Source organism: Triticum urartu, chromosome 3A (assembly GCF_056163025.1).
Source record: "Triticum urartu cultivar PI428250 chromosome 3A, HENAU_Tu73, whole genome shotgun sequence".
In the NCBI taxonomy this organism is placed as follows: domain Eukaryota; kingdom Viridiplantae; phylum Streptophyta; class Magnoliopsida; order Poales; family Poaceae; genus Triticum; species Triticum urartu.
The window spans coordinates 12,126,553-12,154,043 of record NC_141875.1 but is presented as its reverse complement, the minus strand read 5'-3'; the positions used below and the strand labels follow the sequence as shown (position 1 = coordinate 12,154,043).

General features: G+C 44.3%; 3 protein-coding genes across 6 annotated transcripts in view; 2 read left to right on the top strand and 1 right to left on the bottom strand.

The window, feature by feature from the left end:
* The first annotated feature begins 4,794 nt into the window (after positions 1–4,794).
* LOC125542370 (DEK domain-containing chromatin-associated protein 2) lies at positions 4,795–8,954 on the top strand. Of its 3 annotated transcripts, none has more exons than XM_048705387.2 (10): positions 4,795–5,034; positions 5,414–5,473; positions 6,235–6,294; positions 6,407–6,514; positions 6,587–6,682; positions 6,864–6,926; positions 7,126–7,462; positions 7,699–7,811; positions 7,901–7,931; positions 8,009–8,954. In XM_048705387.2, exons 2-10 carry the CDS (start codon positions 5,414–5,416, stop codon positions 8,668–8,670), a joined length of 1,530 nt encoding a protein of 509 aa, XP_048561344.2. In that variant the 5' UTR covers positions 4,795–5,034; the 3' UTR covers positions 8,671–8,954. The 3 variants fall into 3 exon arrangements, with proteins under 3 accessions (XP_048561344.2, XP_048561343.2, XP_048561345.2); XM_048705386.2 differs by having other exon boundaries at positions 5,414–5,569; XM_048705388.2 differs by lacking the exons at positions 4,795–5,034; positions 5,414–5,473 and adding an exon at positions 5,595–6,108.
* Positions 8,955–9,019: 65 nt separating this feature from the next.
* LOC125542372 (nuclear transcription factor Y subunit B-3) lies at positions 9,020–10,142 on the top strand. The gene is made up of 2 exons (XM_048705392.2): positions 9,020–9,210; positions 9,358–10,142. Exon 2 carries the CDS (start codon positions 9,378–9,380, stop codon positions 9,984–9,986), a length of 609 nt encoding a protein of 202 aa, XP_048561349.2. The 5' UTR covers positions 9,020–9,210; positions 9,358–9,377; the 3' UTR covers positions 9,987–10,142.
* A 2,110-nt stretch (positions 10,143–12,252) lies between these two features.
* LOC125542371 (peroxisomal membrane protein PEX14) overlaps positions 12,253–27,491 on the bottom strand; it is a 64,009-nt gene continuing 48,770 nt past the window's right edge. Inside the window, exons 2-11 of one of the 2 annotated variants that reach the window (XM_087545953.1) lie at positions 15,520–15,626; positions 14,965–15,164; positions 14,815–14,863; positions 14,075–14,262; positions 13,808–13,991; positions 13,562–13,711; positions 13,322–13,353; positions 13,183–13,228; positions 13,032–13,099; positions 12,253–12,945 (exon numbers count right to left, since the gene is read on the bottom strand). In XM_087545953.1, the coding sequence (XP_087402079.1) occupies positions 12,454–12,945; positions 13,032–13,099; positions 13,183–13,228; positions 13,322–13,353; positions 13,562–13,711; positions 13,808–13,991; positions 14,075–14,262; positions 14,815–14,863; positions 14,965–15,164; positions 15,520–15,553 (1,443 nt within the window). In that variant the 5' untranslated portion in view covers positions 15,554–15,626 and the 3' untranslated portion in view covers positions 12,253–12,453. Of the gene's footprint in view, positions 12,946–13,031; positions 13,100–13,182; positions 13,229–13,321; positions 13,354–13,561; positions 13,712–13,807; positions 13,992–14,074; positions 14,263–14,814; positions 14,864–14,964; positions 15,165–15,519; positions 15,739–27,491 lie in introns of those variants that run through there. The other variant, XM_048705390.2, reaches the window with a different exon arrangement.

Below are 27,491 nucleotides of genomic sequence, written 5' to 3'. Positions count from 1 at the left end.
GTGTTTTTCAACTATTCTGATCTCCCCTCGCAAATCATTTCCCTTTGTTTATTTGATTGCCGCTACATGATATGCTAAGTTAGGTGCTACCCAACAAGTTAGGAGAAGGCACTACCTGACAAGTTAAAACAAAGTGAAGCAATGTAAGGTGATATCTAGTTTCATGAAGCTGGAGTTGTATATATAAGGGGAAGTATTATTGACGCAAGTGAAAGTTGGAGCGCGTATTTTGTTTCACGTGGCCAATGCCCAGAGTTTCAGTATGTATGTCGTCAATCAATATGAACCTTGCACACCTGCCGGTTCACTTTGAAAACCTTTGCCATAAAAGCTCGAGCTACCGCAAAAAAGTTGGCTACCCTAAGCAGCTTCTACTTCACTTCATGGTTTATACATCCTTGAGTCTTCATTCTTTCAACATGTTTTCAGTAAGCTGTTGTTCAGAATCCACATGGAAAACAATACACATGCAGATAAACTCATTTTATCACTAACCATTGCTATCACAAACAAGTCCGTTAATACGACCTTCTCAGTATTCGGAATTTTATATGCAGGTAAAAATATATATAATTTCGTGTACATAGTATCATCAAGTGAAGCACCCAGATATCTAATCCCTTTTTTTCTGATATACGTGTTGTTGGTTACAACCAACATATATGCATAGATAATTAGATATGTGAACCACACACAATAACAACACAGAATCCACATGTTTACAGGATCCACATGGAAGACAAGATGCATACAGTTATGCCTGCTTTTATCACTAATCATTGACATCACAAACAACTGTGTCAGTAGTGTGTGATCAACCGCCCATATGCTCATTCAAGGCAGAGTCTGAGAGTCACAGAGCGCCAGCTGATCCTGCTGCTGGCTGCGGCTCTTGTTTTGGAACGGACCTTGGCTGCCGAATGGCTATCGTTGGCATCAGCCGGTGGCAGGGGGGGAGGTGCAGTGGCATAGGAACGAGCTTTCCTCTGCAACTGATGTCAGTGTTGGTACTGGTACAGGTGCGAGAGCATCAATGGTGGTACTGCCCCGGAGTAGTACTTCTAGCAATTCCTGATGTCCTTGAAGAAGTAAGAACACCTCAAGCTTGTACCTCTAGGAATCGTGATTCAGGTACAGGTCTATGCGCCACTTCTCCGGGATGATCTCCACGCGGACATTGTCCCAAGAACCAGCCGCCTTGAATTTGCGCTCGCAATGCGGTTGCCTACAAAGGCAATCAATGATAGCAAGAATGGTTTGTAAGGTGCATCAGACATGAGTACAATTTGCACCATTTAAAACAAGGCATAAAGTATTACATGCACTAGGTTGCCTTAGGACGCTACTCTCGCCTATCGCTGATGGCTGATGCTCGACTGGAAAAGCGTGAGCGCCAACACAACCAGAAAATCGATCCTTGTACACTACTACATATGCAGCTTGATCAACCCAAAGGCAACGAGGTAAGCCTACCATGCTGTGCAGCAGTGTGAGCACGCCTTGGGGCAATGAAAACCCGGTCGAGAATCATAGCGGACACCTCCAATGATGGCAATGGCCCGCTGGCGCTCAGTGACAAGCAACGCCTGCATGCGCCGTGGAACAGTGAAGTATGACTAGAAGGCACTGGAGCCGCCATGCAGAGTGCCAATGGCCAACCAGCTGAGCTCCCGACCGCACTGATGCCCCTCTACCCACATTCCTGAAGCCTCCTATTCCCAGTTTCCATTTGTTAACGTGGTTGCCCCTGCATTATATGCTAAGCTATGTGCTACCTAACAAGTTTCCTGGGGAAGGTGCTAGCTTATAAGTTAAAACAAAGCGAAACAATGTAAGGTGATATCTACTCTGGTGAGGTCAGAGCAGTATATATAAAGGGGAATTATTATAAACACAAGTGAAATTTGGAGCGTGCATTCAATATGTATGTCATCAACCAACATAAATTGAACAATCTACCACTAGTTCCCCCTTTGAAACCTACTAGCCAACTCGCCATAAAAGTTCAATTTACCATGAATAAAGTTGGCTATGCTAAGCATTTTCTACTTCACTTTATGGTTTGAACATGCTAAGTTACCACCAAACCAACAAATGGCCTCGTCGAGTATTCGCTATTTCAACATGTTTTCATTAATGTCGTTTATAATCCACATGGAAAACAAGACACACACAGACAGGCTCATTGTATCAATAATATTAGGTCAATCGCACACACCAAAGGGTGTGTTGGTTTATATATATGGAGATTTACATTGTACAAATGCATGACATTTTGCGTAAGCTACAAGTCTAATACACTCCCTCAATCTCAACCAAGATTCCTCAAGTTGAGATTGCGCCGACAATGCTCAAACAAAAGTAACGGCAATGGCTTGGTAAAGATATCCGCAAGTTGATCTTTAGAGGAGATTAACTCGATCTGAAGTAGCTTATGTCCAACACGTTCTGTGACAAAATAGTAGTCAACTTCGATGTGTTTTGTTCGTGCATGAAATACCAAATTGGAAGAAAGGTACGTAGCACTAGTGTTATCACACCAAGGAACTGATGGCTGTCGTTGAGGTACTCGTGACTCACAAAGCAAAGACTATACCCAAATAAGTTTTGGAGTCGCATTAGCTATAGCCTTGTATTCAACGTCTACATTGCTGCAAGATACCGTCACTTGCTTCGAGCACTCCAGGCGATCAAATTAGGTCCAAAGAAGACCGCATAACCCCCCGTGGATCACCGACCATCGGGATTGCCTACCTAGTCCGCATCCGAAAATGCAGAAAGAACACCAGATGAAACATGCCGTAATGTAATCCATAAGAGGCGCTCAGGCGTACATAACGAAGAATGTGCATGACAGCAAACTGGTGTGAATTCTGATGTGCATGGAGGTACTAGCAAACATGATTGACAACTAAGGAAATATCCGGTCCGGCGATAGTAAGATACTGTAGGCTGCAACAAAGACTACGGTACTCAGTAGCATTATCAGGAGATAGAGGATCACCATCATAAGCAGCAAGCTTGTCAGTAGCAGACATGGTTGTAGAGGAGGGGTTGCATTTCAGCATACCAGCACGACGCAGAAGATCCAAAGAATACCTTTTCTGAGTCGGATAGAGTCCATGAGAAGTGTTAGCCACCTCCAAACCCAGAAAATAATGAAGCTTGCCAAGGTCGTTAATAGCAAAATCATAACAAGTGTTGACATAAGATGATCGAAAACAAACACTGAGGAACTTACAAGAATGATGTCATCAACATAAACCAGAAGATATATGGTGAGATCTGGTCGCTGAAAGAGAAATAGTGATGTATCTACTATAGAGGGAACAAACCCATGAACATGTAGAGCAGTCACAAGACGAGCATGCCAAGCACGAGTAGCCTGTTTCAGATCATATAGTTCTTTGTCCAAGCGACAAAACCTGGTGGTTGTCTCATGTAAACTTTCTCCTCTAACACACAATGAAGAAAGGCATTCTAGACATCCAATTATCGAAGAGACCAACCACGAGTAATCGCCAGGGACAACAAGAGGCGAATGGTGGTGGGCTTGACAACCGGACTGAAAGTATCCACATAATCAAGTCCATGGCATTTTTTGAAACCTTTAGCAAACAAGTGGGACTTCCAATGTTCAATGGAGCAATCGGAATGTTCCTTCACTTTAAACGGAAGGGTTTTCCCTCTGGTTTCAGCGGCCATGGCTATGGAAGACGAGAGACTCCCCTCGGGTGGGATCGGTCTTCTGAGGGGCTGTTTTTAGACGCTAAAATCCGAATCCCATCACCTCTTTGTAATTTCCCCGAGATCCGCAACTTTGAAAATTTGAAAAGTTTAGGGAGGTTAAAAACCTTCAGGGACAAGTTTGCAACTAAAGGGGCATTGGAACCTTCATGAATTGCCCAGGCACCTGGCTAGGCGCCCCTGTAAGTAGGGTGCGTATGGCCGCTGGGGCTCTCCATGTGTAGCCCAGGCTCCCTAGTTGCTCTCTGGTGAAAAACTTCCCATCATATTTGTTCTGATATTTTTGGAGGTTAAAATACCTATTTTTTCTAGTAGCATGAACGTAAAAAAAATGTAGACACGTTAGAGACATATCGGCCAATACCATTTTTGTTGTTTTTTTTGTATTTGAGGAAAACATCACATAGAAATACGAGAAAAAAATCAATAAATAGTGGTCTGGAAATTTCATGATGGGAGAGACCAGAGGGGCTAGACCCAAACACCGCTCAACAGTCAACACTTGTGTAGAGCCATCCACCACTCTGAACCTTGGTGAACTCGCTCTTGTTTCCGAACCGGGAACAAGTGAGGGGTTGCCGATGGAATGTGCAAACAGCACCGGCGCCTGCACGGGAGGAGATCGATTGAAGGTGAGCAAGACAGACATTCTAATCTCCGTTTTTTCTTGTATTTACCTGGTTAGCAGTTTTCAGCGCCTATGTGTGAATCCAAAATAAAAGCCGAGGCTAAAAGTTTACTACCCAACCCACTTTATGCCTCCTTTGATTTGTAGGAATTTTATAGGAATTCTATAGGATAGGATTTGCAAACGGTTATAGGAATGGATTCTTATTTCTATATAGGATAGGAATCGATCCTTCATATTTTGGAGGAAAAAAAACATTAGCATAGATTGAATGAAAAAATTTCTATCCTATGCACCAAATGACATCTCTTCCTCTAAAAGAACTCACTTTCTATAATTTTTCTATTTCTATAAAATTTCTACCCTATGAACCTCAGCTATTCGGCAGGGTGCATGCCTGCATGGGCTGTCCTGGGCATAGCCATGAAAAAAAAAGGCCTCCGCTATGCTCACTGGAGTCTCACTCGGCCACCCCTCTCCTCTCCCTGACCTAGCCGCCACCTCTGTCTCCCGCGAACTCCATGGCGACTGCGGCCTGATCTGCATCCCCGCCGCCCCTGCTGACCCCGTCTACCACGCCCTGGTCTTCAAATCGCGGCTGCCGCACTTCAACCTCGCCGCCGCCAGGTCCGGCACACCGTCGCCGCCGGCCGGGAGAGGTAGCTGCTCCGCCTCCTCCTCCCCCTTTCCTTCCCCTACCTCCCTTCTTCCTGCCTCGGCCCGGCGAGCCCCTGCTGCGTCACCAGGGATTTTTGACAAGGGATGAGGCCTGCCAATTTCTTTGGACTTGGTGTTGTAAAACTATTGCTGTACTGTTTTCTTTATGTGCTTAAACATGCTTTTGAGCTGCTGAAATGTGCTTTTGATGTGCTGAAATGTGTTTTTTGTATGCTGGAATTCATTTGTATGAGCTGAAACATGCTTTTTATGCGCTGAAATGTGTTTTTTGTGTGCTGAAATGTGCTTTTTGAGGTGCTGAAATGTGCCTTTTTAAATGTGCTGAAATGTGTTATTAACTTCTGAATGTTTATGTTGTAGATGGATGATGAGGCGCAGGAGACTCCAAATGTTGGTGATCTTCCCAAGAAGGCCCCCAAGGTGATGAATTGGACTCCACCCATGTCTGCGTTGATGTTGAAAGGCCTTTCAGAGGTGGCGGCAAGAGGTGCCAAGACTGAAAAAGGATTCAATGAGGTTGAAAAATTGAAAGTTGCAAAGCGTATATCTTCTTTCGTTGGTTATGACGTGTCTATTACCCAAGTGCACAATCGTATTCGCAAGTGGCGGAATAGGTGGACAAGGATTGTCTATTTGAAGGATTTAAGTGGGGCACTTTGGGATCATGACAAGAAGATGGTAGTCCTAAAAGAGAAGATACATAAGTAGCTGCCCACCCGGGCTCACACGACTCGACCCTAGCCCATACACGACTCGCTTACAAGGCCCATGGCCCAAGTCACCACGCAGGGTGTTGCAAGTTCAGTTAAGTTCAATTACTGAACTTGCATTTCTTCAGTCCGCTGCAGATGCAGGGCTGCTGCTATCTGCAGGCGCGACATATTTCACCAGCTATTCAGCAGCACTGCTTTTAGGTGTCACTCACTCACTCACTCACTCAGATGTCAGTACTTGCGGTTTTCCTCAGTTGGAATCGCACTTGAGAAATCATAGGGTTTACATATAATGCTATCAAAACTATTGCATGTGGCAAAGGGATTAATAAGAAATTAAAGGTACATTCAACTCCCGGGAGGAGGATTAAACTGTGCTTCTCGTATGGACGCTACTACTAGATTGGTGGCATTCAATTTATCTCCAACCTTCATAATTAACGTGAGTTCGGTGATCTTTATTATCAGGTAAGTGTCTTCAGAGAACAAATTCTCCAACTTGCTGGGATTGCTTGTCATGAAGAGGAGGTATGTGTCGTCCTTTAGTAACACCATGATTGAAATTCAGCATGTCCTTGCCGCTCTGTGCTTTAATAGCAGCTTCTTTGATACTATCATGGTTTTGTATCACCCATGTTAGGGAAAATCACGGACAGAGCTACTGGAGAAGCTCAAAACATGTAACAAGGTTATGCTAGTTGAACTGTGCCGTTCATTTGATGTCCCTGGTTCAACAAGCACTAAGAAGGTTGGTCCAGAATTGTTTTTTATCTGCTGCGCTCAGTTTCACATGAAAACCCTTTGCTTTTGTGTTTTGCAGGATGAATTAGTGACAATAGTGATGGAGTTCTTGATGGAACACTGTTCTGGTATTATTTACACAGATCCTGATAAGGCTCAACTTCTTAGCTGCCAGGTGATTTGGGCATATCAGTTTGTTACAACACTTACTCTTCTGCTAATAAAAGATGTTTTCGGTTGTCTGTCATAACTGTTAGCCTATGTATACCTCTACATGTTAGGTTAAGCCAGTTTGACTGGTATTGTCATTGGCACACTGATTCTTTTTTATGACATGGTGTTTTATTGATTTGCAGAAATTTAAGAAAAGAAAGCGCAAGAAGAATGGAGCGGATCTATCTGGCGGTGAACCTTCCAAGGTATGACATATGTGCATCTTACTTCTTTTGGTAGTGATGCATTTATGTTTGGTTTTGTTTAGTGCCACTAAAGTTACTTATTTATCTAATACTACCTGAACTCATGGTCCCATGTGTGCTGCATTGCAAGAAGTTCTTTCACCATTTTCATAAGCCGTCTCCACATATTTATTTTTCCCATTTTTCCAAACTACTGCAGAAAAGGAAACCAGATGGAACTCTACTGGAATTTTGTAGTCAAGAGGAAGCAGATGGGAGAAAAGCTGTAGAAGATAGAACAAACCATTCCGAGTTCAGCTTGAGGGATAGCAGAGATGAGCTGGTAAATGACTCCGCGTTGGGGAAATTAGCTGTAGTTCCACTGCCAGGAGTACCGTTTCCTACAGATGAACAAACGCTAATCACAACACCATCTGCAAAGTTATTTAGCAATGTTGAGAACGATACCATGGATATGGCGGCTTCAATGAAGAAAAACATTTCTGTTACCAAGAAAAAGGCAATCCAAAACACAGATTCCAAGGAGAAATCTGGTGGTATGCCTTACTTTCACTTGTGCGCATGTGGTTGAGTGTGGCTCACTTGTTATAGGTTCATACAACATACAGCACTATCTTTCTGCTATCCGTTTCCGAAATCTATCTTGAGATGGGGGTCAACCAATTCTAGTTTTCTTGTTACTATGCAAGTGAAATACTTTACAGATAACGTGTGTGATCTCTAGTCTCTCCTTTGTAATATGTTTCAAAACCTTGTTTCATTGGTATGGAAGGTAAAACTATGTCTAGAGGAGATGCGAAACCATGGAAGCAGGCACCGAAACCAAGTAAGGATGAGCTGAGACAGGCTGTCTCCTGTATATTGGGTGCTGCAAATTTTGCCACGGTGAGATACATTGCACATCATTGATCTTTAACATTTCCTCCATTCACCGTTAAATCTTGATATGTTTCTTTTGTTTTCACTAATTTTAGATGACTTTTGGAGAGGTTGTAAAAGCAGTTGGTATGTCTTTGCTTCCTCTTCCCTTTTTAATTAGTTGATATCGGCAAATCTTTTCTGATGGGTTTCCATATCTTCAGACAAATACTTTGGCAAGGATTTGTTTGAGAGGAAGCCGCTGGTAAGGGCCTTGATAGAGGAGGAGCTGTTTAGGCTAGCCAAGGAGGCTGAGAGGAAGGAAGTGGAAGAGGAGGAAGCAATGGAAGCAAAAGTAAAAGCTGCCAAGGACAGCGCAAGGGATGGAAGAGTTGAATCAGACATAGACAAGGAGGAATATGAAGTTGAAGCTGGTCCAGATGGTAAATCTAAGGATGCTGAAAAGATTGGCAACAGCAAGAGTAGTGATAAAGGTGGTAAAAGTGGGATTTGTGTGAAGGCTGGCGAGAAGGGAAATAGCAACGCTGCTGCCGCTGAAAATTTACAAGATGGAAAGTCCGAAGTTGACGACACAAGGAAGAAAGAATTTAGCAAGGATTGCGAGGCTGAAAAGATTGTGCAGAATGCAAATGGCATAGAAATATTGAGAGATGGTAAATCTGAAACTGCGAATAATTGCAGCGGTAACACCATAGGGGGTTCTGGAGAAAAAGATGGCAGATCTGAAGAAGGGAGGGCTGAAAATGATGCAGAAAATGCTGGTGACTGTGAAGCTGAAGAATCTGAAACCTGTCCAGAAGTAGAAGATGTGAAATCTAAGGAAGCCAGTGGCAACGAGATTACCCTATCCCATGGTGCTAGCTAAATTCCGCAAAACAAAATAGATGCTAGGTGATATGATTACTGAAGCGAGACGCGGATGATGGTCGAGCGGAAGATTCTGAAGGCAGTACAAGCACCAAAACTGATGTAGGTTGAAGCGCCTTTGTGGACGATGTGAAAACTGATGTAGGATAGTTTATGGAGGATTAGATTTCCATGCGGACTGTAGTATCAGGTTAGGAAATGGACAGAATGTTGTATAAATTGTGCTTGACATGCTTGTTGTATCGACCTTCCTTGTTTAGCTTGAAGAGTCTTTCCTTTTTCCTTGCTTGACTTGATGATTAGCTCTTTTCTTGTCCAGAACTGCTGCTTTACTTGGTGATAAGGATGGGCGGGCGGACGGACGGCCTGGATTGGTCTGACATGGCAGTAATCGACGGTTGTCCAATGTGACAGGTGGAACATACTTATCGACTGACCAACGGCTGGCTTGGCTCCACGTTCACAGCTCCATCCCTTCTTATCCGCGCAATCCAACGGACCGGACCCAGCCAAGCCATTCCCCACCACCCTCTCCCAGGTCCCCCTGCCAACCCTCCACCATCTCCTCTCCTCTCCTCTTCTTGTTGCACTGCACTGCACTCTCCAAACATTGATTTCCAACTTTCCGTACAAGTGTCCTTCCTTCCAGTTAAGTTCACCACTTGCTTCTTGATTTGAGACACAGATCGAGGAGGAGGAGGAGCCATGCCGGAGTCGGACAATGACTCCGGCGGGCCGAGCAACACCGGCGGGGAGGGGGAGCTGTCGTCGCCGCGGGAGCAGGACCGCTTCCTGCCCATCGCCAACGTCAGCCGCATCATGAAGAAGGCGCTCCCGGCCAACGCCAAGATCAGCAAGGACGCCAAGGAGACGGTGCAGGAGTGCGTCTCCGAGTTCATCTCCTTCATCACCGGCGAGGCCTCCGACAAGTGCCAGCGCGAGAAGCGCAAGACCATCAACGGCGACGACCTGCTCTGGGCCATGACCACCCTCGGCTTCGAGGACTATGTCGACCCGCTCAAGCACTACCTCCACAAGTTCCGCGAGATCGAGGGCGAGAGGGCCGCCGCCACGTCAACGTCAACGTCAACCACGCCCGACATGCCAAGAAACAACAACAACAATGCCACCGGTTACGCCGACGCCCCGGGAGGCATGATGATGATGGGGCAGCCCATGTACGGCTCGCCGCCGCCGCCACAACAGCAGCAGCAGCACCAACATCAGATTGCAATGGGAGGGAGAGCGGGCTTTCCCTATCTCGGAGGCGGCGGCGGGTCGTCGTCATCGTCGGGGTTCGGACGGAAAGAGTGACATCTTTTCTTTTCTTTTCTTTTCTTTTTGAGCTGACCAAAGTGAGTGATTTCAACATATGTTCCTCTCTTGGATGAAGCCTCCTGTAGCTTAAATCCATTCAGCACAGTGAGGAATACTTGTTCTACCCACGTTGCTGAAGCCTTTTTTTTTCAACTCTTCCGCTCTCCCCTCGCAAATCAGTTTTCTTTTGCTTATGTGGTTGCCTCTACGTTGTATATATGCTGAGCTATGGGGGTACCCAACAAGGTTTTTAAGGGGAAGGTGCTGCCCGATAAGTTAAAATAAAGTGAAGCGATGTATGGTGATATCTACTCTGGTGAAGTAACACAAGCGAAATTTGGAGCCTGCATTCAGTATGTATGTCATCAATCAAAATATATAAATTGAACAATCTGCCAGTTCCCTTTGAAAGCAACTATATACTAGCCAATTCGCCATAAAAGCTCGAGTTACCGAGAAAATGTTGGCTATGCTAAGCAGTTTCTACTTCACTTCACGGTTCGGACATGCTAAGTTACTAGCAAACGAACGAACAAACTGCCTCGTCGAGCGTTCACTCTCAACATGTTTTCAAATAATGTCGTCTTTCAGAATCCACAATTTGCCATAAATACCAATATATTGATGTTAAAAGAACTCATTATAGGAACCGTGCGACCTACCAATCTAGTACTTTGGAAAACTTCAAATGGAAAAGGCGAAGTAAACTCTTGAAAGATAACCAATACTTTCAACCTGAAAACCGAGTCAGGATGGCCGAGTGGTCTAAGGCGCCAGACTCGAGTTCTGCTCCTCCTACAAACCTTAACAATTGTTTTCCTTGTTTTGCTCTCCAATGGAGAAAGAAGAAACTAGTTTCATCAGTCGTCTATCCATTTTGCACCAAGACCAGCTCTTCCTGCTTTATTGGTAGACTTGATTATGTAAGTATTTTGATTTGTCACCCCACAAGTTTGATTTCTCAGTATTTTGCCGCCACCATCCATGTGTACCTCATTGATTACCTTTTTAATTACTTGTAAGTACCTAAGTATGCATAAACTTCCCAGCATTTTCCTTCGATGGGGAGAGCTTCCATTCAGAATGGGGAAGACACTAGTTTGCATGAACAACAAGTGGAAAAAACAAGAACAAGACAGCTATCACTGCAGCAAAAAAAACAGACCCACGACAAATGTAATTTCAGCATCTATCAGTGGGATGAAGACACAACTTCTAGCTACATGTCAAAAAAATAATAAAGGCACTCAAGTTCATTCAGTGTCGGAAACAACAGCACGAGCCATGTCCGGCCATGTTCCTCATTATGTCTCCTGTTGTCACATGTGTTTTCAACTCTTCAGTTCTCTTGCAAATAGATTTTGCTTGATTTATGTGTTTGTCCCCTGCATCATGTACTACTATGTGAACCTACCGACAAGTTAAAAGAAATGAAATGATTTAACCGGATGTCTACTCTAGTGAAGTTCCAGAGGTATGTATAAGGGGAGGAAGAATTATTAATGCAAGTGAAAGTCGGTAGAGCATGGATTTGTTTCGCATTGAAAGCTCAAGATAGCAAGAAAAGGTCGGCTGCGCTAAGCAGTTCCTACTTCGACTCTGCGATTTAAACAGACGCGAGTTGCCGACAAACCTATAAAATTGAAATATCTGCATTTCATTTCTGGTACTCTACCTCATTTGGGAACCACAAAAGTTCAACATGTTTCTCACTCTGAGATGGAGCCGCAACTTCAAGCTTAACTTAATCCAGCATACAGAATAGCTGCTCGACCCATGTTCCTGAAGCCTCCTGTTCCCGCATGTTTCTTCAACTCTTCTGCTATCCCCTCGCAAATCGGTTCCCTTTGTGTGATTTCCCATACATGACATACTAAGCTAGGCGCTACCCGACCGGTTTGTATTTTAGGGAAAGGAGCATGCTACTTGACAAGTTAAAACAAAGTGAAACGATGTACCGCGATATCTAGTCTGGTGGAGTTGGAGCAGTATATATAAGCAGGGATCTTATAAACACAAGCGAAAATTGGAGCGTCTATTTGTTTTCATGCATATCAACATAAATTCTACATACCTACCAGTTCACTTGGAAAGTTACTATCCAATTCACCATAAAAACCAGAGCTACCGCGGAAAAGCTGAAGTTACCAGCAAACAAATAAGGGTGCACACACACGGGGATATGCTCATTTCATCACTAATCATAGCTATCCAAGCTGCTGGTTGATATGACATGCTCGGTATTTGTAATTTTACATACAGGTAGAAAATATAAGTGATTCCGTATACATGGTACCGTCAAGTGAATCGCACAGGTATATAATCCAATTTTTTTCTTATACACGCGCTGCTAATTACAACCATCATATACAGTTTCCAATACCTAATTAACAGTGTATAGATAATTAGATATGCGAACCGCACACAACAACACAGAAAATTGAATGAATTGCTCTCGTCAAAATCAGGCGGCTCCAGGCCCTTCTCCATTCTCACCGTTGGCCGCGCCAGCCATGGTGCCCATGGCAGCACTGCTACTAGGTGATTCGTCACCGGTGATGGCGGGTGATCGACCGCCCAACTGCTCATTCACGGCAGAGTCTGCCGATCTCGGAGCATCGGCTGAGCCTGCTGCTGGCTGTGGCTCTTGTCTTGGAAGGGACCTTGGCTGCCGAATGGCGGCCGCGGCCTCCGCCATGGCAACCCCTGGTGGCTGTGGGGGAACCCAGTGGCGCTGGAACGGGCTTTCCTGTGCAACTGGTGCCGCTGCTGGTGCTGGAGCTGGTACTGGTACCGGTGCTGGAGCTGGTGCTGGTGCCGGTGCTGGAGCATCAATGGCGTTGCTGCCCCCGGAGTAGTACGGAGGAGAACCGTAGTAGCCCTCCCGAGTGCCAGGGTTCGATCTGTCATAGCCCATCTGCGGCTGGAACCCGTACCCAGCCCTCGGCACCCGCTGCTGCAAGTACAGAGCATCCAATTTAAGCGTAATTCTAGAGCCACTGTCATGTTTTTGCTATCTTAAAGGATGATACAGTAGCTTACATCAACATAAGATCTTGGAAATGATCCCGATGTAGGTTCTGCAGGTAACGGCATGAACGGTTGCCTCCCTGTCCAAACATAACACAGGAGTGAACAAGTGCAAGGTAGGAGATATGGTGGTGCCAGCTCATGTTAGTTCCTTAGTTCTTACCTGAGTCAAAATCACCATTTGGCGTCGTTGTGTACATATTGGTTTGCTACAAACAGAAACGCTGGGTAAGACATAAGGACTGCAAAACTATGTAAGTACTGACGAACAGGAGGAATAACTACAAGTCTACAAATCATACCTGGGAAGTTCTCCATGAATTAGTAGTTGGCCCTGTTGGTACAATATACAATAAGAATGTGGTGAGACACAATACCAATAGATATTAAAATAACTCGTTAGAAACCCTACAACCTGCCAATCTAGTATTTTCTATGCAGAAGGTTCACATAAGCAAGGATATGGCCATATGGGTGAGAATAGTCAATTCAAAATTAACAGAATAATGTGCCCGTATAATGCATAAATATTCATTTCTAACCATTCCATGGTCCAGGTTGAGCATGCTCTTCCAACATATTGTACTGCGAAAACCGATTCTCCCTTGTATGATGTAATGTCTCGCTCAAGGATTTCAACACCTCTGCCTGAGAATCCAATGCTTCTGTTAACTTTACAAGTATCTTCTTATCTGTTAACAAGAGAAAACCACTAATATAATCAACCTCGAACAATAATGGTTATCCTAGAGCAAGAATATGCTAAATTATTAAGAAATGTTCTTAACCTTCTTCCTTTGAAGCCAGTAATTCTTGGTTTGTTTTAGCAATAGTAGAAAAGGCTGATGAGGAAGCTTCCATAGCCTCTTTAATTTCACCATAAAGCTTGGATTTCAGTTCGTTGTCCGCATTTTCATCTCCTTCAGAAACGACTCTACGGGTCCAAGATTTTAGCCTAGGCAGGAACAATTTCTGTGCAAAATACACACGCAAACAAAGTTAATCCCTCAATTCTTCCACTAAAATCATGACCATTTGCAGAAAACACAATATACCTTGATGACGACAACTGAACTGGCTCCAACTCCAAGGAAAATACCAGCACCAAGGAGCGTATGATACCAGCTAAATTGTGTCTGCGTTTGTGGGACAATATGACCAGTGGCGACAGAGACAGTTGGTGCTTGTGGCGACTGAACTGATGCGTAAGGCTGCACCCCGGCAGATTGATTTGGATTGCTTGCTGGAAGCAAAGAAAGCAAGGCAGCCTTTTAGCATATAAGTTAACAAAAATGTTACAGATTTCAGGACAGAACTTTGAAGCGTAGATATTAAATGTCATGCAAGGAAGACATTCTTCTATTTTGAATAGGCTAGCTGCCAGCAAGAGCAACTGTAGACTTATTCCGGATTTCCATGTGAGGGACCAGAATAGCATAAGGACTATATTTTCAGCAATAAAAAATATCTTTATAATTAAGTATTTAGTCATACTATTTGTTCTGAAGCTATCCTAGTAATTTTTCCAAAACAAAATGTGTGTCTGAACTAGATGAATGCCCCTTGAAGAAAATACCATTTAGATGCATTACCTAAATTACTTTTGTTCGCATCATCAGATGATAAAAAGAGAGTAAGTTCAGTCAAAATTACATAAATACAAGATGCTGTGTGCAAGGCATAGATTGAACATAATGTAAAGAGATCCATCCAATTAGACAGCAAACAAATTAACAGAGGAGTAATACTGTAAACCATTACTTCATTAGCTCAACCATTCAGCATGTGGAGATACCTTGTTGCGAACCAACAGCCGCAGCATCCGTACTGCTTGTCGGCGGATCCTGCAAGACATCAAGCCAATCAGGAACACAACACTTGATTCTCTTCCTCATTTTCTCAGCTAAAACATCCGTGCGGAGGTGACCGGAAAATAGCAACTTACAGGAACCCGACGGAAGGCCTCGTCGATTTCCTCCTTCGTGAGCCCTTTCTTCTCCAGGAAAGAGTACCTGTAGGACACCGGTGAACCCTTCACCTTCGGATGCGCGAGGAAATTGACGGCGTTCTGCACGTAATCCTCCCGCACTGCTTGTGGGGCTTGGAGTACCAGATTTTCCGAGGATCCGCCTCCGCCGGTACCATCTGCGGCATTAGAAAAGTTAGAATATATATATACAGTTTCACTCTAAGAACAGTGCAGGTCTGACAAAAATTGATCTTTCAACATCAGCCCCAATTTGACAAAGCTGCTCGCGAACTTCAAAAGAGATTTGAGCTGGGATCGACCACCGCGAATCGTGGAACCCAGTTCGATTAGCATCAATCCGACGAGCCCAGAGGGTATCTAATCGCCCGCATGTGCTGATACAAACCCTCGCCTCTCGTTACCCACGAGATCCCCCACGCAGGGTGCTGCTTAATCAGCGAGGCGCGAGGAGGGTTCCCAGGCAGCTTGAGAAATCAGGAAGGTTTCGGCCCGGCGGGTTAGGAATCTGACCTTGCGGCGAGGAGCTGGGCGGCTGCGCGGCCATTGGTGTGGCTTCACGGCCGCATCAAGCGCGGGATCTCGCCGACGACGAGGACGACGACGGGCGGCGGCGGCGGAAGTGGATAATAGCAGGACCGGGCAGAGTACGCGCGTCACGTATATTCACACGTGCTTTATCTTCAGATGAAAATATGGAGAGAAAAAAATACAGAAAAGAGCCCTATGCATATAAACAAACTTCTAATTTTGGCCGCTGCTACAAATCAGCCGGCTTATTTCGTGGAGAAATCAGTCGCCTTGCGCACCGTCCGATGAAAAGGGCCACAACCATTGGATTGGTTCTTTCACACAACGCACGCCACGCATGTGCACAGCCGGAGGTAGTAACTAGTAGTAACTGCCCTCGAACAGCAGTGCAACGCTGATTCATCGGAGCGCTGGTTGTCGCTCGCCATTACAACACCTGCGGCTAGTGAAGCTTCATCGCAACACCGACAGCCCAGATGATGCTTCATTGCCTCCCGTTGTCGGAGCACCGGCGACTGCTTGCAGCCCCGACGGCCCCGACCATGCTTCAATGGAGCCCGCCGTCCGAGCACTGGTCACTCCATACAACACCGACGGCCCGACAAATGCTTCATTGCATCCCGCCGTCAGAGCACCGGCGACTCCTTGCAGCACCGATGGCCCAAGGACAATGCTTCATTGCAGCCCGCCGTCTAAGCACGGGCGAGTCCTTGCAACATCAACGGTCCCGACGATGCTTCATTGCAGCCCACCGGCGAAGCTTCACTGCAGCGCCACCACCAGCATGACGGCGACACTGGGTGCTGGGACGAAGCATGACGGCGACGGGATGCTGCGACGCAGCATGAGTGGGACGCAACATCGCAACATGGTGGCTGCTACCATGGCCGCATGCCGTCCTTGGCCTGCAGCAGCGGTGGATGTTGCCAATGGCAAGGGATGCGCGGTGGTCGGCCATGGAGCAAGCATCTCTTCATATCAATGGCAGATGAGATAGATGAGAAAAGGGGAAAAGCGATGGAAAGAAAGACGGGTGGAAGGGGAGAAGATAAGGTTGGCTGGTTGACCCCACATGGCACGTGTCGCGTGGGAAAGGAGGTTTACGCGAGGAGGAAATCAACCGGATGATTTTAAACGTTTTCCTTTATTTTTTTGGAGAGTCATATATGAACAGCTTTTCAATAGGAAATTGGCTACAGTAGCAATTTGGCAACTATCCGTTCTAAAATGATTTTTTTTCTATGCAAGAACTATATGAAACAATTTCGTTCTATACAATTCGCTCTATCGGTGGCGACGCAGCAGGGTGCGACGAGACTAGAAGTAACAGCAAAGTTGTCCCAGAGTACTCTATCTAGGAGGAAGGTCCTTCATACTTGCTTGTAATCTACATGCACGGTGTCTAACGAAACACACAAGACAACTCGTAATGGAGATCAGATCCACTTAGCCGCGTGTCTTGCAGGTCATGCTCGACTTGTCGTGAAGCCATGGCATCGTAATCATTTTGCTCATGTGGCACATGACATGGTCGATCCACCCCGATTACCACGCCTCCTATTTCCATCGTGTGTTCATTTATCTCTTTAGCTTCTCTCACTCATGTGCTCTCTACCTACCTACTTGATGACCTAGACAAATGCTACTAACAAATTAAAACAAAGTGAAACCGCCCAACATATATGTCTGCTCCTATGAAAAGAGAGCGGCTTATATAAAGGGAGAAATCAATATTTACTCAGATGAAGGTTGGTGGAGAACTTATTAATCTACATGTGGTAAATTTTCTTAAGTTGTAGTGGGTATAATTTTCTTAACTAATGTAGATTTTACTATTCTTAAAGCTTGAACTGATGAAGTAAATTGGTAAGGTGCTACATGTTTCACCTTACAAGATACACAATTGTAAGACTTACTAGCAAAATAGCATGTGTGTTGCAACGTGAGAAGAAAATACCGCACGGCCCTAACCCAATAACCATGACTAAGACCCCAATAGGTCTTGCCGAGGCGTCTCTCTCGGTATAAGATGAGAAATCTGCTTTTTTTCATGCAAGATTATGCCAAGGCATACATGCATTGTTATCAATGTTTTTTTTCATCTTCAATTTGGCTTTGATGAGGTGTTCATTGCAATCCAAGTCAGTGTCGATACGAAAGAAAGATGGATTGTGCCCTATTGATTAGGGTTGCACCCTAAATACCATTTTAGAAATATTTAACAGGTAAAATAACATGATATTCATATTCTACATATTTTTCTAATCAAATTTCATATATAACATGTTAAAGTTGGAGTTAGCATTTAAAAGATTCGGGTACTTTTTAAAATTATTATTTGTTCTAGATGGATTGCGGGTTAATTATACAAACGGCAGGGGGTTTCTGCTAAAATGTCAAAGACGATTCGTTTCCATCACTTAATGGTAGAGTGTGGGTTATTTACCAGGAAGGGAGGGGTTTTTCTATAAAAATAGTAAAAAGGTTTGTTTTCTCACTTAAATGTGGATAGCTGGTTAATTACCTAAAAATAGAGGGGGGTTTCTGTAAAATACTGACATTAAATGGGCAGAAGCAATCCGTTCTTTATCAGTAGACCCACACATGTGCCGAACAAGCACTACAGACATTAGGCCTCCTTTGGTTTGTAGGAATCTTGTAGGAATTTCATAGGATATGATTTTCAAAAAAATTAAATCCTATGGAGCCCTTTGGTTTGTAGGAATGGATTCCTATTCCTATGTAGGATAGGGTTCAATCCTTCACATTTCAAAGGGAAAAAACATTAGCCTAGACTCGGTGAAAAAATTCCTATCATATGCATCAAATGACATCTCTTTCTTTGTAGGAATTGAGATGCATGCCATTTCACTTCCTATAATATTCCTATCATATGAACCAAAGAAGGCCTAATACGATCATTCTAGGGAAGTAAAATCAGGCGCAACCACCGATGGGCCGTTATGTAAAAAACCAATGGATTAGCATGCAACCACTGTGGATGGACTCTCTTGATTGCCTAGATTAATTGTGGGAAGAGAAGAGCAAAGTATACTTTTCCCCCAAATGAGGCTAATGCGTTGAAATCCAACACCCCCTCCTTTATTTCTCTCTGTCGCGAGGAACCTTAGCTATATTCCTCTCTTCTTCTGGCGGCGATTCGTTTTCGTCCTGGATGTGCGCAGCTCTTCGTCGGCATAGATGTCGCGGCCGCCGTCCTCTATCTCTTCGAGGAGCCACATCACCTCGTCGCGGCAAAATTTTGTTTGTTGACCCTTTTTTGATATCTATTCGAGATCTGGCCCTAGTTTGAATTTTTTTTCAAGATCTGACCCTTTTGCTACCGACAGGGTCCATGGCGATAGGGTGTAACAGCCTACCGCTAGGGACCTTGGCGGTAGGAAATATCCCTACCGCCAAACATACTGGCGGTAGACTGTACAACCCTAACGCCAAGGTGCTTGGCGGTAGGCACGAGCACGCACTGTGTTCAACATTTAGAAGAATTTTGCGGTAAGGCATGCAACCTTACCGTCAGGGACCTTGGCGGTAGGCTGTTAGACCATACCACCATGAACCTTAACGGTAGCAAAAGGACCAGATCTTGAAATTTTATCAGATTAGGGTCAGATCTCGAATAGATATCAGAAAAAGGTCAAAACACGAAATTTAGCCCCTCGTCGCTGACCTCGCCGTCGCAGTCACATTCGCCTGTGCCATACCAGGAGTGGTCGCTCCAGTATGCACCAGAGATTCCGTGCCACTGCAACGTGAAGGCATCGTGCTGGATTTCCCGGACCCTTGCGAATCCAGGGTGCCGGTACTACAATTTCTCAAAAACGAAGGTAAAATATCGGTTTTTCCGGACTCTACTCATATTCTGTATTTGAGTTCACACGGCGCGTAGTGGACTGATGCTTGTTGTTGTTCATCACACATGTGTGTGCTACAGGATGTTGATTGCCATTTTTTTTAAGTGGCAGGATGATCCTTACACTGAGTTCATCACACATCTGCTAGGTGATTCACGTCATGCTGTGATCCGTCTGATTTGCTATTTTTGAGCTCGGTATTTACAAAAATTCAAAAAATATATTAAAAAGTTTTAAAATAATTTGGAAAATCTGACCAGGCAGATCAAGAAATCGGGCCAAGGTGAGGAATCTGACCTTGTGGTGAGGAGCTGGGCGGCTGCGTGGCCATCGGGAGAGTTCACGGCCGCATCAACCACGGGATCTCGCCGATGACGGGCAGCAGCGGAAGTGGATAATAGCAGGACCGGAGAGAGTACGTGCGTCACATATATTCACACGTACTTTTATCTTCAGATGAAGATATGGACAGAAAAGAATACAGAAAAGAACTCTATGCATTTCTTGAAATAACTTTCCAAAGGGAAACTGACAAGAGGTTAATCTGTTCTATAATAATTTATTTATTTGCATCTTACCGATGGAGGTTATTATTGATTTACGCCATTAACTAACCTGTAAGAACTATATGGTACATCTTTGTGCAGGTTCCCTCGAATACAATGTGTGACGAAACTAAAGGTTACGTCAAAAACTCGATCAAGCTCCCTCTCTGATAGGAAAGGACAACCGTGCTTGCTTGTAATCCACGTGCATGGTGCCTAATGAAACACACAAGATACTTGTAATGCTAGCGGTTTCGAGCACTACAACCGTGGTTTCTTCAAGTCCTGCTCGACTTGGGACGAAGGCCTGACACCATAATCATTTCAATCCCGTGTCAGTTGTCAAGGTCGCTCCACCCCAATTACCGACGCCTCATATTTCCATCGTTTGTTCATTTATCTTTTTAGCTTCTTTCATGTGCATGCCCCTCTATTGTTTATATGACTACGACCTATTTGATGACTCGGCTAATGTTACCAACAAGTTAAAACAAAGTGAAGGCGTGCAACATATCTATCTACTCCTATGGAAAGAGAGTGGCTTATATAAAGGGGGAAATCAATATTTGAGCAGGTAAAAGTTGGTGGAGAACTTATTTGTCTACATGTGATAAATTTTCTTGAGTTGCGGAATAGGTATACTTAACTAAGGCTAGTCATAGTGGGAGTAACTTAAATAGTAACATAGCACACTTCAAGAAAATTTTGCTTATGTGGCACATAGTTAATGAGGAGAGAGGTACTTAGAGTAACATAATATGTTATTGTAACATAGCGCTTCCCGAGAAAAGATGAGTCTACAAGCTAATAAATGAATCCACCTATGACACTACTATTATATTACTTTGCACTATGAAAGTAGTAACTTAGATTAGTGTCATATGCATGACACTAGTATAAGTTACTCCCCACTATGACCAGCCAATATAGAGTTCACACATCTTAAAGCTTGAATTGATGAAGTAATTGTTATTTATTTATTTTTTCCGTTGATGAAGTAATTGCTAAGGTGCTACATGTTTCACCTTATACAAGATACATAGGTGTAAGACTTACAAAAGAATAATCAGCCCCACACATGTGCCAAACAAGAAGTACACACATTTATATGATTATTCTAGAGAACTAAAACTGGGCACGTCCATGGATGGGGCCGATCCCTAGCAACCTACTAGACTAGCATGCAACCATTAGATGAACTCTCTAGATTGTTTGGATTATGTAACACCCCGGATGTAACCTACCTTAATTGTATTTCAACTCTTGCCTTTTTGAGCACTAAGTTATTTTATTTTCTCGTTGTTGGGTTTTTGTCTCTGTGTGTTTTGTCTTTGTCTTGCATCTCATATCATTTCATCATGTGCATTGCATTTGCATATGTGTTCGTCTCATGCATCCGAGCTTTTTCCCCGTTGTCCGTTTTGCATTCCGGCGCTCCTATGTCACCCGGTGTCCCTTTCTACCTCTTTTCGTGTGCGGGTGTTAAACGTTTTCGGATTAGACCGAGACTTTTTATGCGGCCTTGGTTTACTACCGGTAGACCGCCTATCAAGTTTCGTACCATTTGGACTTCGTTTGATACTCCAACGGTCAACCGAGGGACCGAAAAGGCCTCGTGCGTGTTGCAGCCCAACACCCTTCCAAAGTGGCCCAAAACCCACCTAAACCCCTTCCATCACCTAGACCGTTCGATCATGATCGCGTGGCCGCAAACCGCACCTCATCTGGAGCTTCCTAACTCCTCCTACCTCTATAAATAGGTCACCCTCTCGAAATCCCGGGTCTCCTCTCCCCCTAACCCTAAAATTCCTCGCGCCGCCGCCGGACACCGCCCCGCTCCAATAGACGAGCGCCACGTGGCAGCTCCTGTCCCCGCCGCCGTCGAAGGCCGCCGGGCCCGAGGCCGGCCCTCCTCGCCGCGCAACCGGGCCGCGCCCCCGCGCCCGACGCCGCCGCCTGCCTCCCTCGCGTGCCGCCCGAGCTCGCCGGCTCCGCCGCGCCTCCTCTCGCGCCGGCCGGCGACCTCAGCTCGCCGCCCACCGTTCCGCCGCTCCGGCGCCACCCCGCGCCACCGCGCCTCGCCGGACCTTCGCCGCGCCTCCTCCTCGGCGCCCTCGTCCTCTCCGGCGGCTCCAAGTCCAACTCTAGTGCCAACGAACCTCGCGAGGCGTGATGAACAGTGATTCCGGCGAGATCTAGATCTAGATCCAAATTCTCGGTTGACTTTTTCCCTCCTAACCCTAGGTTTTTTTTTGCATACTTTGACATGTCATAATTTCCTCACCGTGACTCCGATTCGTGCGTGTAGCATATCAAAATGTTCGTCTCGACGAGTACATCATTTCATCTCATTGAATCATTTTCATTTGAGCTCATCTTGATGCCTGAAATGCTATTGGAAGAGGGCTATGTGAGGATAGTTTCAGATCTGTTTCAACAAATGCACTTTTGTCATTTTTGCCATGATTAATGTGTGCATGCTATGATCCTGAGGTCTACATGTGTTTTGAAGAATGCCATGCCATCTTTACAGGGCTGTATGCCATGTATTTTTGTGATCTTTGTGGTTACTAGCACAAGCTTGCAAAGTAGCTTACTCATTGATGCTGATTTCAGGGACTTAGAATTTCACTAAGTCCTTGCCCTGTCATTATTTTTATGCCATATGTTCATGTTGTTTCCTAGTGATCCGTGCCTCTTTTCAGCATGATTAGTAAGGATGTTTTGTAGATAATGTTGTGCTCTATCCATCCATGTCTTTGTTTGCAATTATGGAGCACCCTAACTTGAGTCAATCGAGCTCTACTTTTACTATAAAATGTTCTTGGGAGATTGTTAACATGTTTAGCAATTTTGCCGAGGATGTTGTTCTTGATCCATGCATACTATGTTGTTGTTCTTGCCATGTCTAGCTTCTATGCCATGTCTATTTGCTGGGTGTATACTTAGTTTGTCATGCAATGCCTCGTAGTGAGTGCATCGAGCTCGTAAACATGCCTACTCGTTATCTGTTTTGCATGCTCCAGTTTTTTCACTAAGTCTGAATCTGTTTATGTTTTTGCTATGTTCACATGCTTGCAATTGTATTTTCTGATCCCTTTTGGCTCATGGTCCCCAAGGAACTTTTGTTATATGCTTTGAGTAGCTTCATGCCATGCCTTGCTTTGCCATGATATGTTCCTGTAGCATCTAGTTATCATGCTCTAAACATTGCTTCATGTTGATCAATTCCTGACTTGCTGTTAATTTCACTAAGTCTGAAACCTGTTATCTTTTGCACTTTTGCCATGCTTGTTTGAACCTGCTATTGAGTGAACTAGCCGTAGCTCAGTGTTCAGCTTTTGTCAAGCATTATGAGTGGATTCCTGCCATGTATTTTATTGTCATGTTGGAGTGTTGTAGCATGTTGTTCTTGTTGCATTTAGATGGCTACTTGCTGTTAATCGCAGACCGGTGCCATATTTGTTTTGCTTGCCATTTCCAAACCGTGCATCCGATTCCGATGATCTTTATATCGATTTCGACCGAAATCACCTCACCTTTCCAGTGGCACTCTTGATTTTCCAATTTGAGGCCAGGTTCAATCATTCCTTTCCAAATCACGCATATGCATCACATGTCGCATCCCGCATATCATACCATGTTTGCATCATGTTGCTTGAGCATTGCATGTGGTTGATTGTGTTCCTTTTGCTTGTTGTTTTTGCTTGGGTAGAGCCGGGAGACGAGTACGTGAACGAGGAGCCCATTGAGTACGCTTTCGAGGATCAAGGCAACTCTGAGAACTTTGCAGGCAAGATGAGCATACCCTCGAAATCACTTCTATCTTTGCTTGCTAGATGCTCGTTCTTTTGCTATGCTTATGCTACGATACCTACCACTTGCTTATCATGCCTCCCAAATTGCCATGTCAAACCTCTAACCCACCTTGTCCTAGCAAACTGTTGTTTGGCTATGTTACCGATTTGCTCAGCCCCTCTTATAGCGTTGCTAGTTGCAGGTGAAGATTGGAGATCGTTCCTTGTTGGAACTTGTTTATTGTTGGGATATCACCATATTATCTTGTTTATCTTAATTCACCTATATACTTGGTAAAGGGTGGAAGGCTCGGCCTTATGCCTGGTGTTCTGTTCCACTCTTGCCGCCCTAGTTTCCGTCATATCGGTGTTATGTTCTCGGATTTTGTGTTCCTTACATGGTTGTGTTATAATGGGAACCCCTTGACAGTTCGCCTTGAATAAAACTCCTCCAGCAATGCCCAACCTTGATTTTACCATTCGCCACCTAGCCTCTTTTTCCCTTGGGTTTCTGGAGCCCAAGGGTCATCTTTATTAAACCCCCCCGGGCCAGTGCTCCTCTGAGTGTTTGTCCGAAATGGGCAGCCTGCGGGGCCACCTCGGGGAAACTCAAGGGCTGGTTTTACTCGTAGCTTGACCTATCTGAGTGTGCCCTGAGAATGAGATATGTGCAGCTCCTATCGGGATTTGTCGGCACATTCGGGCGGTGTTGCTGGACTTGTTTTACCATTGTCGAGGATGTCTTGTAACCGGGATGCCGAGTCTGATCGGAATGTCTCAGGAGAAGGAATATCCTTCGTTGACCGTGAGAGCTTGTGATGGGCTAAGTTGGGACTCCCCTGCAGGGATTTAAACTTTCAAAAGTCGTGCCCGCGGTTCTGGGCAGATGGGAATTTGTTAATGTCCGGTTGTAGATAACATGAAACTTAAATAATTAAAATGCACCAACTGCGTGTGTAACCGTGATGGTCTCTTCTTGGCGGAGTCCGGGAAGTGAACACGGTGTTGGAGTAATGTTTGACGTGGGTTGTTCTAGGATCACTTCTTGATCATAGTTGTTCGACCGTGCTTTTTCCTTCTCTTCTCGCTCTCATTTGCGTATGTTAGCCACCATATATGCTAGTCGCTTGCTGCAGCTCCACATCATACCTTTACCTTACCTATAAGCTTAAATAGTCTTGATCGCAAGGGTGTGAGATTGCTGAGTCCCCGTGACTCACAGTTTACTTCCAAAACCAGATGCAGGGACCGATGATACCGCTCCAGATGATATGACCGAGCTCAAGTGGGAGTTCGATGAAGACTCTCGTCGTTACTACGTGTTTTTCGCAGATGATCAGTAGTGGTGCCCAGTTGGGACGATCGGGGACTATATTGCATTTGGGGTTTATCTTCATTTTGGTTCCGTAGTCGGACCTTGAGTGTATTTGGATGCATGTAATGTTATTTATGTATTTGTGTGACGTGGCGAGTAAGCCAACTATGTATCCTTTCTCCTTTATTTATTTACATGGGATGTTGTGAAGATTACCTCACTTGCGACATTGCTTTCAAATTGGTTATGCCTCTAAGTCGTGCTTCGACACGTGGAAGATATAGCCGCATCGAGGGCGCTACAGATTAGTGGTGTGAATGTGTGTTCGCTCTCTTCTTTGCTTTCATCTGAAGCTCCCGACAATTATTTGTTTTAGAAAAATGCTGCTCTTCAAAATCATTTAAGGACATAACTGCAATCCTAGTGATTAAAATTTCGATTCCATTTATTCATGTTCCACGAGAAACCAAACCACACACACACACACACACACACACAACACACATCCAATTTTCAAGATAATGAATCATCGGGTTGCATGTGAAGCGGATCGAACTGACAAAAACTTTCAATAATGTCAAACTGGAAATCATCTAGTCGGAAGATATGAAGGGTGTAAAATTATCAAGCAAAAAATAAAATAAAAACTATATTGAATGGCTCCTGCCACTGCATGGCCCGACAAAGGCACCAGCAAGGGATAGGGGCTCCGTATGATCAAGCACAAGTCTCGCACAATTCCGAGAACCAACTTCATCAAGTCGGTACTCTGATGCATTCGGTGATTTAGGTTTGCTCCTATAGATGCATTAGAAGATTTAGGTTAGTTTAAGAGAATGTTAAAAAACTTGTTATTGCCTAGAATCTTTAGTGCAGCAGGAATTCCTCCTGACCATATCAAGTTTGTGTATACATTTCTCGTCATGTGCTCTTAATGTTATATACTTGTTATTGCCTCCAATTTCCATTTTATCAATTTATTTGTTCCGTTGGCCTAAAAGATCCAACAAGTGGGCGCTGGAAAAATTAAACTGAATGTGCTAGTCTCATTCTCCCTGGAATTTTACAACCTGACAAATAGTTCGGTTCCCAGGAATTTCACAAGTATAATCTTCTATCTGTACAAAATTTTGTATCACGCCAGAGCGGAGCAGAAAGTCCATGCGCCAAGAGTGTTACATCCAGTGCGGATTTCATTCGCTAATTGATGTGACAAAATGACAACAATCCCTCCCGACAAGCTTCCTGCTCCACAAGCTCTGTGTCGTGTGCACGAAGATAGGTTTTCATTCTTCTTCTTTTCTGAAATGGAATTTTTCATTCTTCTTTGAGAGCCGAGCGCTAGCTCACCGACTGGAGTTCAACTTGTTGACACGCCCTCTCAATCGAATTGTGCTGAGACGTCTCACTTCTAGTACCTAAATGGCTGAAAATTGAGGGATCCATCCGAGCACTATTTTTTCTCACTTCTCTTTCAGGGGCGGAATGCACGACTCAGATAATAGTGCCAAAGTCATTATTCTGACTGAAAAACTAATGGAAGAGCGGGAACAAGACTAAGAAGAGTTCAATAATCTTATCTTATCTTATATTTACTAATTGGAGGCACCTTTAAAGCCTTCTCATTAATCCACATCATTGAAATTAATTACACCATTGGATTGAATAATTAACGCTGGAGATAAAAAAAAACTTACGTAACACAAGTGGTCCGAAAAAGGCTCCTAACACGATTCAAACAAAGAAAGCATCCATAGTTGCCTTAAAAAAGATATCTTCCTTCCATAAAAACTCCAGCAATATAAAGGAAAAAACATAGATCCGTTTGATTAAAAAAAGGAATATTCACGTTGGTAAGTGAAGATTGTTTTCCCTCAATAGATATGCTGAACGTGATATTATGTGATTTAAGTCCAAATTGATAAGTTAAAAAAAAGCAAGTCCATAATGAGCGCATGTGTCCACACGCTAAAAATAGAGTCCATATATGGTACGATTTGTCATTTCGCAAAAAAAATAGATATGCTACAAGTCATACGTGATTATATTACATGGTAAGTTAAAACGCATGTTCTAGAGTCCATCCATGCTACCAGTCGTACGCCATACCTGATTGGAGTCCAACGTGACAAGTTTTTTGAAGAAAAAATCCAATGTGATAGAACAAACAATACTACTCATGCAGATACGTGTAGAGAGAAATGGGTCCATGCATAAATGCATGTGTACAAAAAAAAATACAAGGACCCATGACAAAATAAATAAATAAATAAGGGCAACGTGTATACATGGCCGCTGACTCCACTCCTTCAATTCTCCTCTGCTATCTATGGCCGCTGGTGGCAATTTTTCTCAGCGAAGGATATCCCCATCACCATCAAGTGTGCTCTCCCACCCACATGGCCATCGACGAACCACAAAGGAG

Bases quoted from the DNA above. Each gene is read 5' to 3' on its own strand.
- LOC125542370 (XM_048705386.2), top strand. From the start codon at position 5,414: ATGGATGATGAGGCGCAGGAGACTCCAAATGTTGGTGATCTTCCCAAG. The intron at 5,570-6,234 runs GTTGAAAAATTG...CTTTATTATCAG, and splicing joins CTGAAAAAGGATTCAATGAG to GTAAGTGTCTTCAGAGAACA. The intron at 6,927-7,125 runs GTATGACATATG...AAACTACTGCAG, and splicing joins CTGGCGGTGAACCTTCCAAG to AAAAGGAAACCAGATGGAAC.
- LOC125542372 (XM_048705392.2), top strand. From the start codon at position 9,378: ATGCCGGAGTCGGACAATGACTCCGGCGGGCCGAGCAACACCGGCGGG.